Here is a 13,232-nt window from a genome sequence, read left to right on the forward strand (position 1 = left end):
GCCGCGCATGTGCCACCTCCCCGCCCACGCCCTCCCACTGCGCACGCGCCGCTTCTCCCGCCCCTTTGCTCGGCGCTTCATGCGCATGCGCGCTCTAGCCCCGCCCACGCCCCCTCTATAAATACCGCGGCGCCGGAGCCTCCGGCCTCTTTCTTCGCGGCGAGCGGCGGCGGCTGCAGGTGGGTCGGTGCTCTGCGGCGGGGCCGCGGCCTTCCCCTTCTCCCCCTTCCCTGGGCCGGGGCGCGGGGTCCCTACGACCCTGAAGGGCCAGGCCGCCTGCCGCCAGCTGTAGGGAGGCCGCGTCCCTCTTTCCGTGCTAATAAGAGGCCGCGAGTGGCCTTCGCTGGGCGCTTGGCGCTGCTGGGGGGCTGCCCTGTCTTCGAGCCGCTCCTCATCGTCTTCTCCTTCTCCTCCCTAAGGCTGCCCCCCTGCCTCGGCCCGGCCTCGTTCAGCTCGCTCCCGCCGTGAGTATCGGTCGTGGGGGGGGTCGCAGCAACTCGAGGAGAGCGGGGTGGGTTTTGGGGGTGAAGGTGGCTACGGTGCTTAAAAAACGTCAGCCCAACGTGGATATCCGGAGAAGTCGCTCTCTCTCGGCTCTGTCCGTGTGGCGCGTGGGAGCGTAGGCCTCCGGGCCCGTGACGTACGGTCCCTTTCCACGACGTTGGAGAACAAGCCCGGGCCTCGAGTCCGCAGCCTGCATATTCCTACTGCTTCTCCGAGCCCTCGGGCGGTGACGGAGGAGATAAACCATGCAGGAGACAGCTCTGCCGCTCAAAACCCCTTCGGGGGCCGGGGGGGGGGGGGGGGGGGGGCATGGGGAGAGGCCTGCAGGGCTGGAGGGGGTGGGTGGGAAGGAGAACCCCCCCCCCCCCCCCCCCCCCAAGGAGCAATTACTTAAAATAGCTTTCCTTTATTCTTTCTAGTTCTAAACTTGCAAAGTTTGAAGTGAGTGGGGCACCGATTTGGAAGGTGAGTATTGCGCTAATGTACTATTGCTGGCTGTGCCTAGCTACGCGGTTCTCTTAATGGTTTATACTTTAAATAATGGTTTATATTTTAAATAAGCTTGAGCTATTTCTAAGTGGCTTACGGAAACTGAATTGGATTAAAGTAATGGAATACCAGTGCAGACTTTGTAGGCATTGTTTAACAGCGAAAGCTTAGCTTAGGCATTCCCGAGCTTCTAAGATTTTGCTGGACATTGGATGGGTGGGGGGGAAGAGGCGGATTCCTGAATCTTCTTAAGGAGGGGGGAAAAAAAAATCCTTGGTGAAGTGGAGGTGAACGATATTTGTTAGCTTGAAGCCTTATTTGTGCGATACGGGAATTGGGGAAAGCGGAAACAAACTTAGTGGAAAGTCATGAAGGGCCTGGCTTAGACCCCTGTGATCACCCGTTCTTTGGCGTTAATCGGTCCCAAGCAGACTTTTTTGCCTCCTGTGAAGAAGAACGTGTCGTTGGTGTGGGTGGTGGAGCGCTGGGACTGTCCTGGGGCGAAGGCACGTGGTAGGCACGTGTCACGCTTGGTTAGGACCGGGAAAATGTGGCTGGACTTCACCTGATCATCGCCCATCGTATCTAATGGGTTATGTGCTTCCTGCCAAGTAGTAAGCTTTCTTAATTTTCTGATTTTTTTATAAATCGTTGCAGATACTGCTGACCGATTGTGACGAGATGCTAACAACAAAGAATCCAAGTGTCTAGTGGGAGGCGGGTGAGTATATTGAGAGTACCAGCCCGGATAATTATAAATAGAGGTGATAGCTAAGGTTCAGTTCACGCAGCATGTGTAATCAAAAGGTAGCGGCAGAGATCAGAACGGGCTGGCCGCAGGAGGACATGCCTGCATTTGGTGGCTTTCCGACAGCACGCGCCTCACGCTGGGGACTGCCCGTTAAATGGCCTGTATCGGAAGAAAAGGCAGGAGCGTACCTGGTCGCGCGGTGGGTTTAGGTAGCTGCTGAGTTTTGTGGTACAATGAAGCAGGGCCTGGGGCTGAGCCTGCGTGGGTGAGCTTACACGCGAGGAAAGCAGATGGAGCCATGGGGCTATGGTGAATTGGGCATGTACACGCCCGAAAGGCGCCCCCAAAGTCAAGGGCAGGACTCTGGGTGGCCTGGCCCACCAGGAGAGAGCTACCTTCGGGGTGCTCTCAAAGGGTGGGAGCCCGGGGTGTGAGAAAGGAATAAGAAGAAAGAAGCCGCGTGCTCTCTGTGTGGACTTGCCGTCAGCGGACGGGCAACAATGCCACCCATCGGTGGGGCCACCCATCGGTGGGGCCACCCTTGATGCCAGCTGCCGGGGAAGACGTGATGCGACCCGATGTGTGGCGAGGACATGCCAGGGGAAGCCGATACTGGAGGGGTGGCTCGTGGGCTGTGGGCGAGAGCAGTGTTACCTGAAATAAGGCCTTAAAGTATTGACTGATTGTAAACGTACCTGGCTGCAGTAGAGAACTAAATAAACTTGACTTTTTTTTGCTTGGTGTGCATTTCTTTGTGAGTTGATCACTTGGTTAGTCCTGGAATATGAAAGAAATCCCGGACGCTACTGTTGGTGCCTCTCGCTTGGAGTCAGAAGTGGGATTCCGGCGTGCTGTTCCTGTGTCCTCTCGGGAGCGTGATGGTGAAAGGTGCAGAAACCCGCTTCAAACCCACGTCATTAGCTGTCCGGGCTGGATTAGGAGCAGGCGATGGCTTTAGTGTAGCTTTGGATCACTTCATAGCAGATTTACCTTTATATCGGCTGTTAGGGGCTAAACCCAGAACGGTTAATACAGTCTGTACCCCGGGATTGCTGCTGGGGGGGGGAATGACAAGTCCCACTCGCCTGCAAAAGGGCAACAATGCTGATGGCGGCAGCAGCTTCTGTGGAGGTGATGCTTAAATAAAGGGTTAAAATGCAAATGGATCAATGAGTTGCCTGCTGCCACCCTCCAGCAATTGCCTGGATATCCTGCCCTTGCCCCACCTGAAACCCGGAGGGGAAGGGTCGGGTAATGGATGGGCACCAGCGGAATAGGAAAGATTCGCTGTTGGCAGGCGTGGGCCGTTGGTTTGCTGTTGCCACAAGAAATTCGGTCTGGTTCCTGCTTCAAGCATGGAAGTGGACTTCCCGCCTGACTGAAGTGGTGGAATGATGGAAAGGTGGAGCGGTCTAGAAGGATGAGGACGGAGGACCACAATGGGGACGAACCCCTGTGGTCAGCACTGTGTGCCCTAAACAATCAGCAAACTCCCAACGGGAAGCCAAATAGATAAAGCTTTTGGCTTTAGATAATTGTATTGTGATAATTATGAGGACCAGAAAGTTCCAAGGCTCCCGTAACTGGACTCTAAGGAGCCCTTGCAAGTCTAAGGAGTCCAGTTGTAGGGATGAATCCGTGATGACAAAACGACACTGTTCTGAAATAAACAGAATCCTGGAACCTTGCTCTGAACGTTTGGCACAAACTGCTTAAAAGTTGGCCGGTCCCGGTTCCACACGTTACAATTGACAAAGGAAGGGTTGAGTACCGACAGCAGCTTGGAAACCTGCCGTCCAAACGACGATTGACCCTTCCGAACGGTCCGATTGGGTCACACGTGCTTAATAAAACTCGGTTCCTCTCTCCGCCAACGTCATGACGGTTCGAGGCAGGGTGGTGGCCCACCGTTCCAACGCCTGCCTCTGGCCCTGGGGCACTGATGTCTGCAAGAGTCCTCCGCCTCCGTGGGCAGGAACCTCTACGAAAGCCCTTTTATGTCGTGAACGAGATGCTTTTAATCCCCTGGTAGAAGGGTCAGCGACTTTTCATCGCCTCGTGCAATCGCCGTTTCCACAGTTAGGCATTCCTGAGCTGGAGAAGGCCGTCACAAACAACTCTGCTACGCTTGAAATGGTTCAAAACGCTACCGTAGATGCTTTGAAAAATTCATGGTCCAAATCAGCTCGCGCTCTCAGTTAACTGCCCAGAATCGATGGACTTCAGACTACCTCCTAGCGTCGCGAGGGGCGTGTGTGTTCCTGAACTTGTTGCTTTTATACAAACCAATCCAAACAGATCGAATAGGACGCGAGTTAAAATAAGTTTGTATCTTCCATGAAATAGCTCAAGAGCAACCTCTGTTAGATGGCATCTGGGCTACGGTCCTGGCTACCGGGCCTCGGAGCGTGGACCTGCCGGATTTTGTTAATACTCTTTGTCTTGCTTCATTGTCGTCATCCCAGTTAGTCTCTTCTTGCGTTAAATATCTTATTTTTTGCTGCAGATTTGTTCCCTAACCGCCGAACCCGTAGCTGCCCGGCCGGGGGGGGGGGAGGTGGGGGGAATCGCTGCTTTTTAGAGGTGGGACGCCGGGACAAGTTGTTTACACGGTAACCGCGGGCACTTGGGGACCGGGAGTCCCCGCGGAAGCCTGCGCAGGGCCGCAGCGGCTCCCCAGGGGCCCGCAGGGCGGCAGCTGCCCGCGCTGCCTGCCCTGCCCCCGCTGTCCGCCCTGCCTGTCCTGCCCGCGCTGCCTCCGCTGTCCGCCCTGCCTGCCCTGCCCGCGCTGCCCGCCCTGCCTGTCCTGCCCGCGCTGCCTCCGCTGTCCGCCCTGCCCGCCCTGCCCCCGCTGCCCGCCCTGCCCGCGCTGCCCCCGCTGCCTGCCCTGCCCGCGCTGCCCGCCCTGCCTCCGCTGCCCGCCCTGCCTGCGCTGCCTCCGCTGCCCGCCCTGCCCGCCCTGCCCCCGCTGCCCGCCCTGCCCGCGCTGCCCGCGCTGCCTCCGCTGCCCGCCCTGCCCGCGCTGGGGGGGGTTGCGGGCCGGGCCAGTCGCGGAGCCGCCGGCCGGCAGAGGGCGCTGTGCCCCGCCGAGCGGCCGGCGCTGCCCCCGCGCATGCGCGGTGAGGGAGCGCGGCAGCGGGCCGGCCGGCGGCGGAGCGGAGGTGGGAGCGCGGCGCGGCCCCGGGGACGGGGAGGCGCGGGGGGGGGGGGTGGGTGTGTGGTGGGGGGACACGGACACGGGGAGAGAGGGGGGGGGGTCCCGGCGAGTCCCGGCCAGCCCTCGGTTCGTCCGGCCGCCACGGCGAGCGGTAGCCGGCGGGAGGAAAGGCCGGGCCGGGCCGCGGGCCTGCGCGGCCCCACGTGGGGCGGGGGGCGGCGCGGGGAATTCAAACGGCGGGAAGGGGCGGTGGGTCCGGCCCACGCGGCTCGTGGGGCCGGGACACGCCGCGTGGCGGCACGGCTCGGTCCGGGGGGCGGGGGGAGCCGGCAGGGTGCTCCTTCCTTCTTCCTCCCTCCCTCCCTCCGGTCCCCCCGCGGCGCCGTGTTCCTGCGTGGGGTGCGGAATGCGTGGGCCTCTGCTTTGGCGGAGGCAAGGGAGGGCAGGCAGGGGGCTGGAGCCCTCCCTCGCTTTGCCTGGCGTCTTTCCCCGGGCTGCCTCGACCCGGAGGGTGGAGGGGGTTCACGTCTGCGTGAGAGTGGGTAAAACACGCAGGAAAACCCCTACGTTTTTTCCAAAGTGGGAGTGGAGATCGGTGCTCAAATCCTGATTCAGTCACCGGTCGCTCAGGAGATCCACGGTGATTTTCAAGTGGGGCGGGGGGGGGGGGGGAAGAAGATCCCAAACAACACTGTGACTCTCCAGCAAAGCCCCACGGGTGACCCCCTCACAGGGCGTCTTTGGTGTTTAGATCCGAAGCACTATGCCAGGGAAACGCACTGCGAAGAAGAGCCCGGTGCCGGAAGAAGAGTCTCCTGGAACGAAGAAAATTAAAGGTAAGAAAAATCCCTGGGAGTTTTCCCTCCCCGTTCCCAGGGACCAGCTGTGGGTTGTTCCCCCCCCCCCCGTACGTTGTATATGGTATTTATCTCTCTTCTGCCCCGCAGTCTGCCACCCGTCCCACCACGCACAGCCCGGCCTGGTGCTGACGCTGGGGCAGGGGGATGTCGGCCAGCTCGGCCTGGGGGAGGACGTGATGGAGAGGAAGAAGCCGGCCCTGGTGCCGCTGCCGGAGATGATGGTGCAGGTGGAAGCCGGAGGGATGCACACGGTGTGCCTCAGCCAGACGGGAAAAGTGAGTGCAGCGTGGAAGGGGCAGCACCCGGGGGGGGGGGGTGTGGGGAGGCTGAGCCGCGCTTCCGCGCAAGCTCTGGGACGTGTCCTGGAGCAGGGGGGCTGAATTGGACCCTGCTCTGCCCAGAGCTGTAGCTCACTCCAGCTCCGGAGATGAGCGTGGTCTCCACACCATGGACCACAAAATTTTAGAATCATAGAATCACAGAATAGTTTGGGCTGGAAGGGACCTCTAAAGGTCATCTAGTCCAACCCCCCTGCCGTGGGCAGGGACATCTTCAGCTAGATCAGGTTGCTCAGAGCCCCGTCCAGCCTGACCTGGAATGTTTCCAGGGATGGGGCATCCACCGCCTCTCTGGGCAACTGTGCCAGTGCTTCACTACCCTCAGTGTCAAAAATTTCTTCCTTATATCTAGTCTAAATCTTCCCCCCTTTAGTTTAAAGCCATTCCCCCTTGTCCTGTCGCAACAGGCCCTGCTCAAAAGTTTGCCCCCATCTTTTTTATAAGCCCCCTTTAAGTACTGACAGGCTGCAAGAAGGTCCCCCCGAACCCGCCTCTTCTCTAGGCTGAACAACCCCAACTCTCTCAGCCTTTCTCCATAGCAGAGCTGTTCCATCCCCCTGATCATTTTCGTGACCCTCCTCTGGACCCGCTCCAACAGGTCCGTGTCTTTCTTATGCTGAGGGCTCCAGAGCTGGACGCAGTGCTCTGGGGGGGTCTCAGCAGAGCAGAGGGGCAGAATCCCCTCCCTCGACCTGCTGGCCACGCTGCTTTGGATGCAGCCCAGGATACGATTGGCCTTCTGGGCTGCGAGCGCACATTGCTGGCTCATGTCCAGCTTTTCACCCACCAGTACCCCCAAGTCCTTCTCAGCAGGGCTGCTCTCCATCCCTTCATCCCCCAGCCTGGATTGATACCGGGGGTTGCCCGAGTATTAGGGGCAAATATATTATATATTAGGGGGTCAAAGGGATAATTCAGCCTGGTAGGCCTCTGTCCCCTGGCTTCACGCTCAACCTGTTGCCGCTCCGGGTCCCGTCCTGACAGTCTCGCTCTCTATCTGCAGATCTACACCTTTGGCTGCAACGATGAAGGCGCCCTCGGGCGCGACACCTCGGCAGAAGGGTCGGAGACCACGCCGGGGCTGGTGGAGCTGCAGGAAAAGGTGGTGCAGGTCTCTGCGGGGGACAGTCACACAGCCGCGCTGACGGAAGACGGCAGGGTTTTTGTCTGGGGCTCTTTCAGGGTACGTTGATTTCTCAGACGCTGGAAGCTCTGCTGATGGTTGCTGCTTCTGTGACTCATGTCCCCGCGTCTGTCTCTCCACCCAGGATAACAATGGGGTGATCGGCTTGCTGGAGCCCATGAAGACGAGCTCCGTTCCTGTGCTGCTCCAGCTCAGTGTACCCGTTGTTAAAATTGTCTCAGGTGAGCAAGGTCCTGGGGTGCGCGCGGGTCAGGCTGGTGCACGAGGCTGTTGCAACCCCCGGGAGGAGGTGAAGGTCCAGAAGGTCCATGTCCTTTTTCTCCCTCTTGGCTGCTCCGAGCCTGGTACAAGGGTGTGCTTGCTCTCCTCTGGCTCTTGAGAGAACAGACTTTGTGTCTCTTCTAGTCCCAACAATATTGTTAATATTTGACTCAAATCTGATGTAAAATGCCTTACAAGAGTGCCCTAACTGCGACCCGGCGGGGTCAAAGCGCTCGCCCTCCTCTAGACTCGGGGAGGCTGAGCAGGGCAGCTGGGGAACTTGCCCAGGGCCCGGGTGAGGTTGGGGGGGGACCTGTTCCCCTAAACCTTCCCAGAGAAACTTCTTTGGAGTTTCAGACGGGGAACTGGGATCAGGAAGAGGGAGATCCCGGTGTTTTAAGTTGTGCCAGAAGCTGGCATCAAGGTATCCCCGCTGAATTCTAGAAAGCTGGGACAGCTGGGGTTTACATGTGGGATCTCAGCCCCTGGGTCTTGCTGGGTTCCTGGAGCATGACTCCTGCTTCGCTCATCTCCCCCATCTCCTCCCAGGGAATGACCACTTAGTGATGTTGACGGTGGACGGTGACCTCTTCACGTGCGGCTGCGGCGAGCAGGGCCAGCTGGGGAGAGTGCCGGCGCTCTTTGCCAACCGAGGAGGAAGGAAAGGCCTGCGTGAGTTGCTTTGGTGCTCGGAGGCGCGTGGTGCTGCGTCCTTCGGCCCCAGCTCTGCGCTTTGCAGAGGAGCAAAGAGACCCAGTCTCTTCCCCTGCCACTCAAGGGCTCGCGTGTAAATCGGTTGTTTGGATTCAGTGAGCTGGATCTAAGGGAGGATGAAAATGGTATAGATCACTAGACCTCGTATGACGCCTTGTCTCCTGCCCCCAGAGCGCCTGCTGGTCCCCCAGCGCGTCCCTGTCAGAGGCAAAGGCAACAGAGGCAAAATGCGTTTCCAGGATGCCTTTTGCGGGGCTTACTTCACCTTCGCCGTCACGCAGGAGGGACACATCTATGGATTCGGCCTCTCCAACTACCACCAGCTGGGTGAGCTTCGCTTACGTCCCTCCGGATCTTCTGGCTGCGGACTTCCCGGTCCCGTGCTGCCTTGGCCTGGTGGGGGGACACTACTGGGCACCCCAGATCCTGAACACCAAGCACCCGCTGGACACACCGGAGCTGGAAATTGGGGTGGGGGGGTGTCACCCTGCATAGCTCTGGGTTTAGGTCCCAGCCCCTGCAGCCAGTGGGTTTGAGCAGAAATTTGATTTTGGGGCTTGGGGGGCTGTGTTAGTCGCTGGCGGGGTGAGTCCCAGGGTGGATGGCTCAGTGCCGGTGCCTGGCCTGGGCTGTCCGTGCCTGTGGAGCTGATCTGCCCGGGTTTATGCGTCCCGCCCCGCAGGGACCCAGGGCACCGAGCCCTGCTTCTCCCCGCAGAACCTGACGTGCTTCAAGAACTCCACCAAGTCCTGGGTCGGGTTCTCCGGTGGGCAGCACCACACGGTGTGTGTCGACTCAGAGGGTGAGTGCCGGCGTGATGGGCGGGCTGGGAGTCGCACAAAGCAGGACCGGGGGGACTCACATGGCCCTCATCCTGGCTGGGGAGGTGTTGGGGTGAGGGTGATGTGCTGGGGCCCTCCAAGTCCTCGGTGTTCAAGGCAACAAGGGTGGCATGAATTTGCAGCGAAGGGCAGGGAGGATGACAGGAACCTGGACTCATTTGTGAACTCTGCTCTTGCAGGCTCAACAGTCTGTCCAGGCACCTGCCCACCCTATTGATTTTGGGGAGCTCAAGGGTCTCTATCCCACTCTGCACCTCCTGGTTGGGATCTAGGGTGTGGTAGGGAGGAGCGATGCTCCTCCAGGAATCAGACAGGGGGGAGAGGGTCCGGCTATGGCCTGCTGCAGGTGTCTGCCCTCCTCGAGCCACCTCTCCTGTGTGTCTGTCGTGCCCCAGGTAAAGCCTACAGCCTGGGCAGGGCCGAGTACGGCCGGCTGGGCCTCGGGGCAGGGGCGGAGGAGAAGAGCACGCCCACGGTCATCCCGGAGCTCCCCAGCATCTCTTCCGTCGCATGCGGCGCATCGGTCGGCTACGCCGTCAGCAGTGACGGTGAGTGCCGGGGGCCTCCGCGGGCTCAGGAACGCCACCCTATGTACCCTCCCCACCCCTCACCCATCCGTCCTGGTGCTTTGCCCAGCCCGGCCCCCCTGGATCCGACCGGCCCCGCACAGCTTCATCGCACGCTGCTGGCTGGGTCGGGACTGGAGCCAGGTCCTGGCGCTGATGCAGCCCCTGCCGAGCACCCAGCCCGGGGGCAGCTGGGCAGCAGCTGCTCAAATATTTTTTGTGGGCCCTTGGCAGCAAGGTTCTTAACGGTGTTGACCGTGAGGGGGTTGTTGGCCTGCCGGTCCCTTCTCCGCACCCTGAACTCCGCTGCTGCGAGACCTCCGTGCTGTGGTGCTGTCCATGCTCGTGCGCGGCATCTGCAGCCCGCGGCTGTGGGAAGGAGGGTTTGTAGTGGGCTGATGGATTTGCTTTGCTCCCCGGGGGCAAAACGCTGCCTTGGCTGTGTGATGAAATGCCTCTTTGGGTTGCAAGCGCTGCTCCTCTTCCTCCTGCCTGCACCTCTGGCAGCCATCACTAAGCCCACTGCCCGGGTGTGAAGTCCCCTTGGGTTTGGCTGCTGGGTCCCCTTGTCACCCCAGCCTGCGGCCACCTGGAAGCCAAAACTTGTGTCACCTCTGTTGCAGGACGAGCGTTTGCCTGGGGCATGGGCACCAACTACCAGCTGGGCACAGGGGAGGAGGACGACGTCTGGAGCCCCGTGGAGATGACGGGCAAGCAGCTGGAAAACCGCACGGTCCTGGCCGTGTCCAGCGGCGGCCAACACACTGTGCTGCTGGTCAAGGACAAGGAGCAGAGTTGATGAAGCGACGCCGCGCAGCCGAGCCCAGCGGGATCGCGGGACCCGCACACACACCCCCCCACCTTTTGCCCGGGTCGGGTGACCGGTTTCCAGCTCTGGTCTCCCACCGACGGTGGTGGGGAGGGCAGGAGGCTCCCGGAGCCGGACCCCGGCAGCGTCTGCGTGGCTGGAGCAGGGCTCTTCAGGGATGCTCGTGATTTCTCCCTGCAAGCATGTGTCTGTCTTCCCGTGGTGCCCGGTGCTCTGTCAGCTCCCCCGGGTCAGCTTGGTCCTAAACTGATGTCAGTACTGTGGCTGGATGGGTTTTCCACTTCTTCTCATTTGGGTTTGGTTTTTTTTTTTAATATTTCCTGGCCTGGCAAAGCTGAGGGCCTTGTTCTTCACTACACAAAAGGGTTTGGGCATTGGGCTTTCTGAGGTCCCCGTGTTCCCCCAGTCTTTGGGTGCTTCCCCCATCCACTTAACCTAAACATCTTTTACCTCTCCAACTTGGATGTGTCTGCTGCCACCCACCAAACCCCTCTGGGCTCGTTCCGGGTGAGATCTTGGTCCAGCAGAAACGCTCCCGGGGAGCTCTCTCCTCTCGCGCCTGATGCTTGTGGCTGCGGTGGGGAGTTGCCGCCGGGCGGCTGGGAGCCTGCAAGGGGGAACGCCGCTGGACGATGCCCGGCCCGCGCTGTGCACAGAGCTGTGGCTGCTGGAAAAGGGGGGCTCTAGCCTCCCACCCATCACCGCTTACGGGTCTGAGCCAAAATCCCCCAGGCAGCGAGGCCGGGAGGAGGTTCCCCTGCTCCCTCCTGCCTAGAGCGGCCGCCTCCAGCACTGCTTTTGGCAATCCCAGCCGCTCTTGCTCTTTCCCGTTGCCTTCAGAAACCCAACAAAATCCATCCCACGGGTGGGGACTTTGTTATTTTAATTTTCTCTCTTCCCTTCGCTGAGGAAGGAGCTTCATTTGCCTTTAGGGCCTCGCTGAGAAGACAGAACCAAAACCCAGCTATGCATCAAATCGCTCCAAACAACGGGACTCCCTCCTCCCTATCGCCTCCGGTCTCGGTCCATCTGGTCTCGCTCCCTGCGCTCGGCCTGCCCCATCTTCTCTTTCCGTCCTGCCTTCCAGGTACCTGGACTGAGAAGGGGGTCCGCGAAGATTAAATTTTATATGTTAAGTTATAGCAATAGGGGGAGGCAGGGGGGGTGTGTGCGGGGCGGGGGGCTGGGACTTGTACAATGGCTCAGAATAGGTTGAATTTTTTTTAAAAGAAAATGTAAAGTATTTTGGTTGATTAATTGAGGAAGAGAGGAGAAAAACTGTAATCTTTTAACATTTGGAATAAACTGAGTTTTGATAAACCCTGGGGTTTCCCCGTGGTTTGCAGGGGTGGGCAGCCCCCCCGTGGGCACGGTCGTGCTCTGGGCTGATGTCTGAGGACGGAAGGGCCGCATGTGTCCCCTCCTGCCCCCTCTCTCCATAAACCCTGCCGCGTTCCTGTCCCTGAGCTGCCACGGGAGCCGTGCTGCCAGCTGAGCTCTGGCATCTGCACTGAGGTGGCCCCGGGGAGGTGAGCCCAGGGCTGAGCAGAGGCTCAGCATCCTTTGGCCGGTGCTCAGCGGGGAGATGGGGACAGACTGAGGACCCCCTGGCCTCCTGCCACCCCTGGGCAAGGGGCCGCTGTGGCCGCCGCGGTGTGGGGCCAGTCCTCTGTGGCCGTGGCACTTGGGGACAGGTCGAGATGGGCGCCTGGCCTTGTAAGGGTGCGGGGCCACCCTGGGGTGCTGCTGTGGTCCCAGCCTGGCCGCAACCTTGTCCGGTGCCGTATGCGGGTGTGTGCGTGCAGTTGTGGGACACGGCCGCGGGATGGCAGCAGGAGAAGGTGCTGGGGACTGCTGGACCACTGGACGGGGGGAAGTGGGGCAGGGAAAAGGGATGGTCCCCGTGGGACCCTCCCTGGCCCCGTGGGACCCCTATTCCTGGCATATCTGGGCCTCCAGAGGCGCAGCTGAGCCCACCGGCACGGCTGGAAGGTGTCTTGCCATGCCCCTGCCCCAGGTTGGGCGCTCGTGGCGGCTCCGTCGGAGCTGGAGCTTGAGCCCGATAGCGTGTGTGTGCTCCGGCGCAGAGACCGGCACCGACGGAGCAAATTGCCACATCTTGGTGTGACCGGAGCCCCCAGTGTCTCTTCATTCTTAATTAGTGTGGGAGGGAGCAGGTTTCTTAATGAGCCTCCGGCTGGTGATGGGCTTTGGGCGGGTGGTTGGTCGGTACCGGGAGCAGTTTGGGCTGCCGGCGGCTTTTTGGCTCCGCTGCTCCCGCGTCTTTTGGGCTGGGGAAGAACGAGCTTTGACTTCACAGTTAGGGACGGCCTCAGCGTAGAGCGGGTGGTGGGGGTCCAGCACGAGGCTGGGGGTGCTGTGGGCACCCACCTCCTTCCCCACTAAAGACCGGGTTCGTGTTTGGTGATTGCGGAGCCGGGCTTGCAAAGGGCTCAGGTTTTTTTCCACGTAAGGGTGAAGTTGGGATGTGGGCGCACGGAGAGTATTTTATTGCCCAGGATGGAGCCGGTAATTCACCATCAGCACAGGCTGAGCCATGGGCAAGTGGCTAATGCTGCCACAAATACCGTGGCTAATGCTGCTCCCTGGGGACCATCGCCCTCCCATTTGATGCTCCTCCACCGAACGTGCTGGATACCTGATGGGGAAATTGCTCGGTGTCTTGGGCCTGATTCCCAGCGACAAGCTCAATGTTAATGTCTTGTTTCCAAAACCAGCACTGGTATTTTTACATCCCTTCCAGGGAAAAACCCACC

General features: G+C 60.1%; 1 protein-coding gene and 1 non-coding gene across 5 annotated transcripts; both read left to right on the top strand.

Annotated features, from left to right (window-relative positions):
• The first annotated feature begins 240 nt into the window (after positions 1-240).
• On the top strand, positions 241-11,585 carry RCC1 (regulator of chromosome condensation 1). Of its 4 annotated transcripts, XM_076357354.1 has the most exons (12): positions 241-464; positions 924-969; positions 1,651-1,714; positions 5,653-5,737; positions 5,849-6,036; positions 7,103-7,282; positions 7,368-7,464; positions 8,054-8,176; positions 8,390-8,545; positions 8,901-9,020; positions 9,456-9,608; positions 10,250-11,585. In XM_076357354.1, the coding sequence occupies exons 4-12, from the start codon at positions 5,665-5,667 to the stop codon at positions 10,423-10,425; spliced, it is 1,266 nt and encodes a 421-aa protein (XP_076213469.1). In that variant the 5' UTR covers positions 241-464; positions 924-969; positions 1,651-1,714; positions 5,653-5,664; the 3' UTR covers positions 10,426-11,585. The 4 variants fall into 4 exon arrangements, 3 of the variants coding, with proteins under 3 accessions (XP_076213469.1, XP_076213471.1, XP_076213470.1); XM_076357356.1 differs by lacking the exons at positions 241-464; positions 924-969; positions 1,651-1,714 and adding an exon at positions 4,868-4,905 and having other exon boundaries at positions 5,635-5,737; XM_076357355.1 differs by lacking the exons at positions 241-464; positions 924-969; positions 1,651-1,714 and adding an exon at positions 4,884-4,905.
• On the top strand, positions 559-764 carry LOC143169909 (small nucleolar RNA SNORA73 family). Its single transcript, XR_012996956.1, has one exon. It is a non-coding gene; the product is annotated as a small nucleolar RNA SNORA73 family (small nucleolar RNA).
• Positions 11,586-13,232: the final 1,647 nt, after the last annotated feature.

This window comes from Aptenodytes patagonicus, chromosome 21 (assembly GCF_965638725.1).
Source record: "Aptenodytes patagonicus chromosome 21, bAptPat1.pri.cur, whole genome shotgun sequence".
NCBI lineage: Eukaryota > Metazoa > Chordata > Aves > Sphenisciformes > Spheniscidae > Aptenodytes > Aptenodytes patagonicus.

What these genes read in the sequence shown, in the direction of transcription:
- RCC1 (XM_076357354.1), top strand. Translation starts at nt 5,665, where the DNA reads ATGCCAGGGAAACGCACTGCGAAGAAGAGCCCGGTGCCGGAAGAAGAG. An exon ending in CGTTGTTAAAATTGTCTCAG is followed by an intron (nt 7,465 to 8,053) that starts GTGAGCAAGGTC and finishes ATCTCCTCCCAG; the next exon opens with GGAATGACCACTTAGTGATG. An exon ending in AGGAGGAAGGAAAGGCCTGC is followed by an intron (nt 8,177 to 8,389) that starts GTGAGTTGCTTT and finishes TCCTGCCCCCAG; the next exon opens with AGCGCCTGCTGGTCCCCCAG.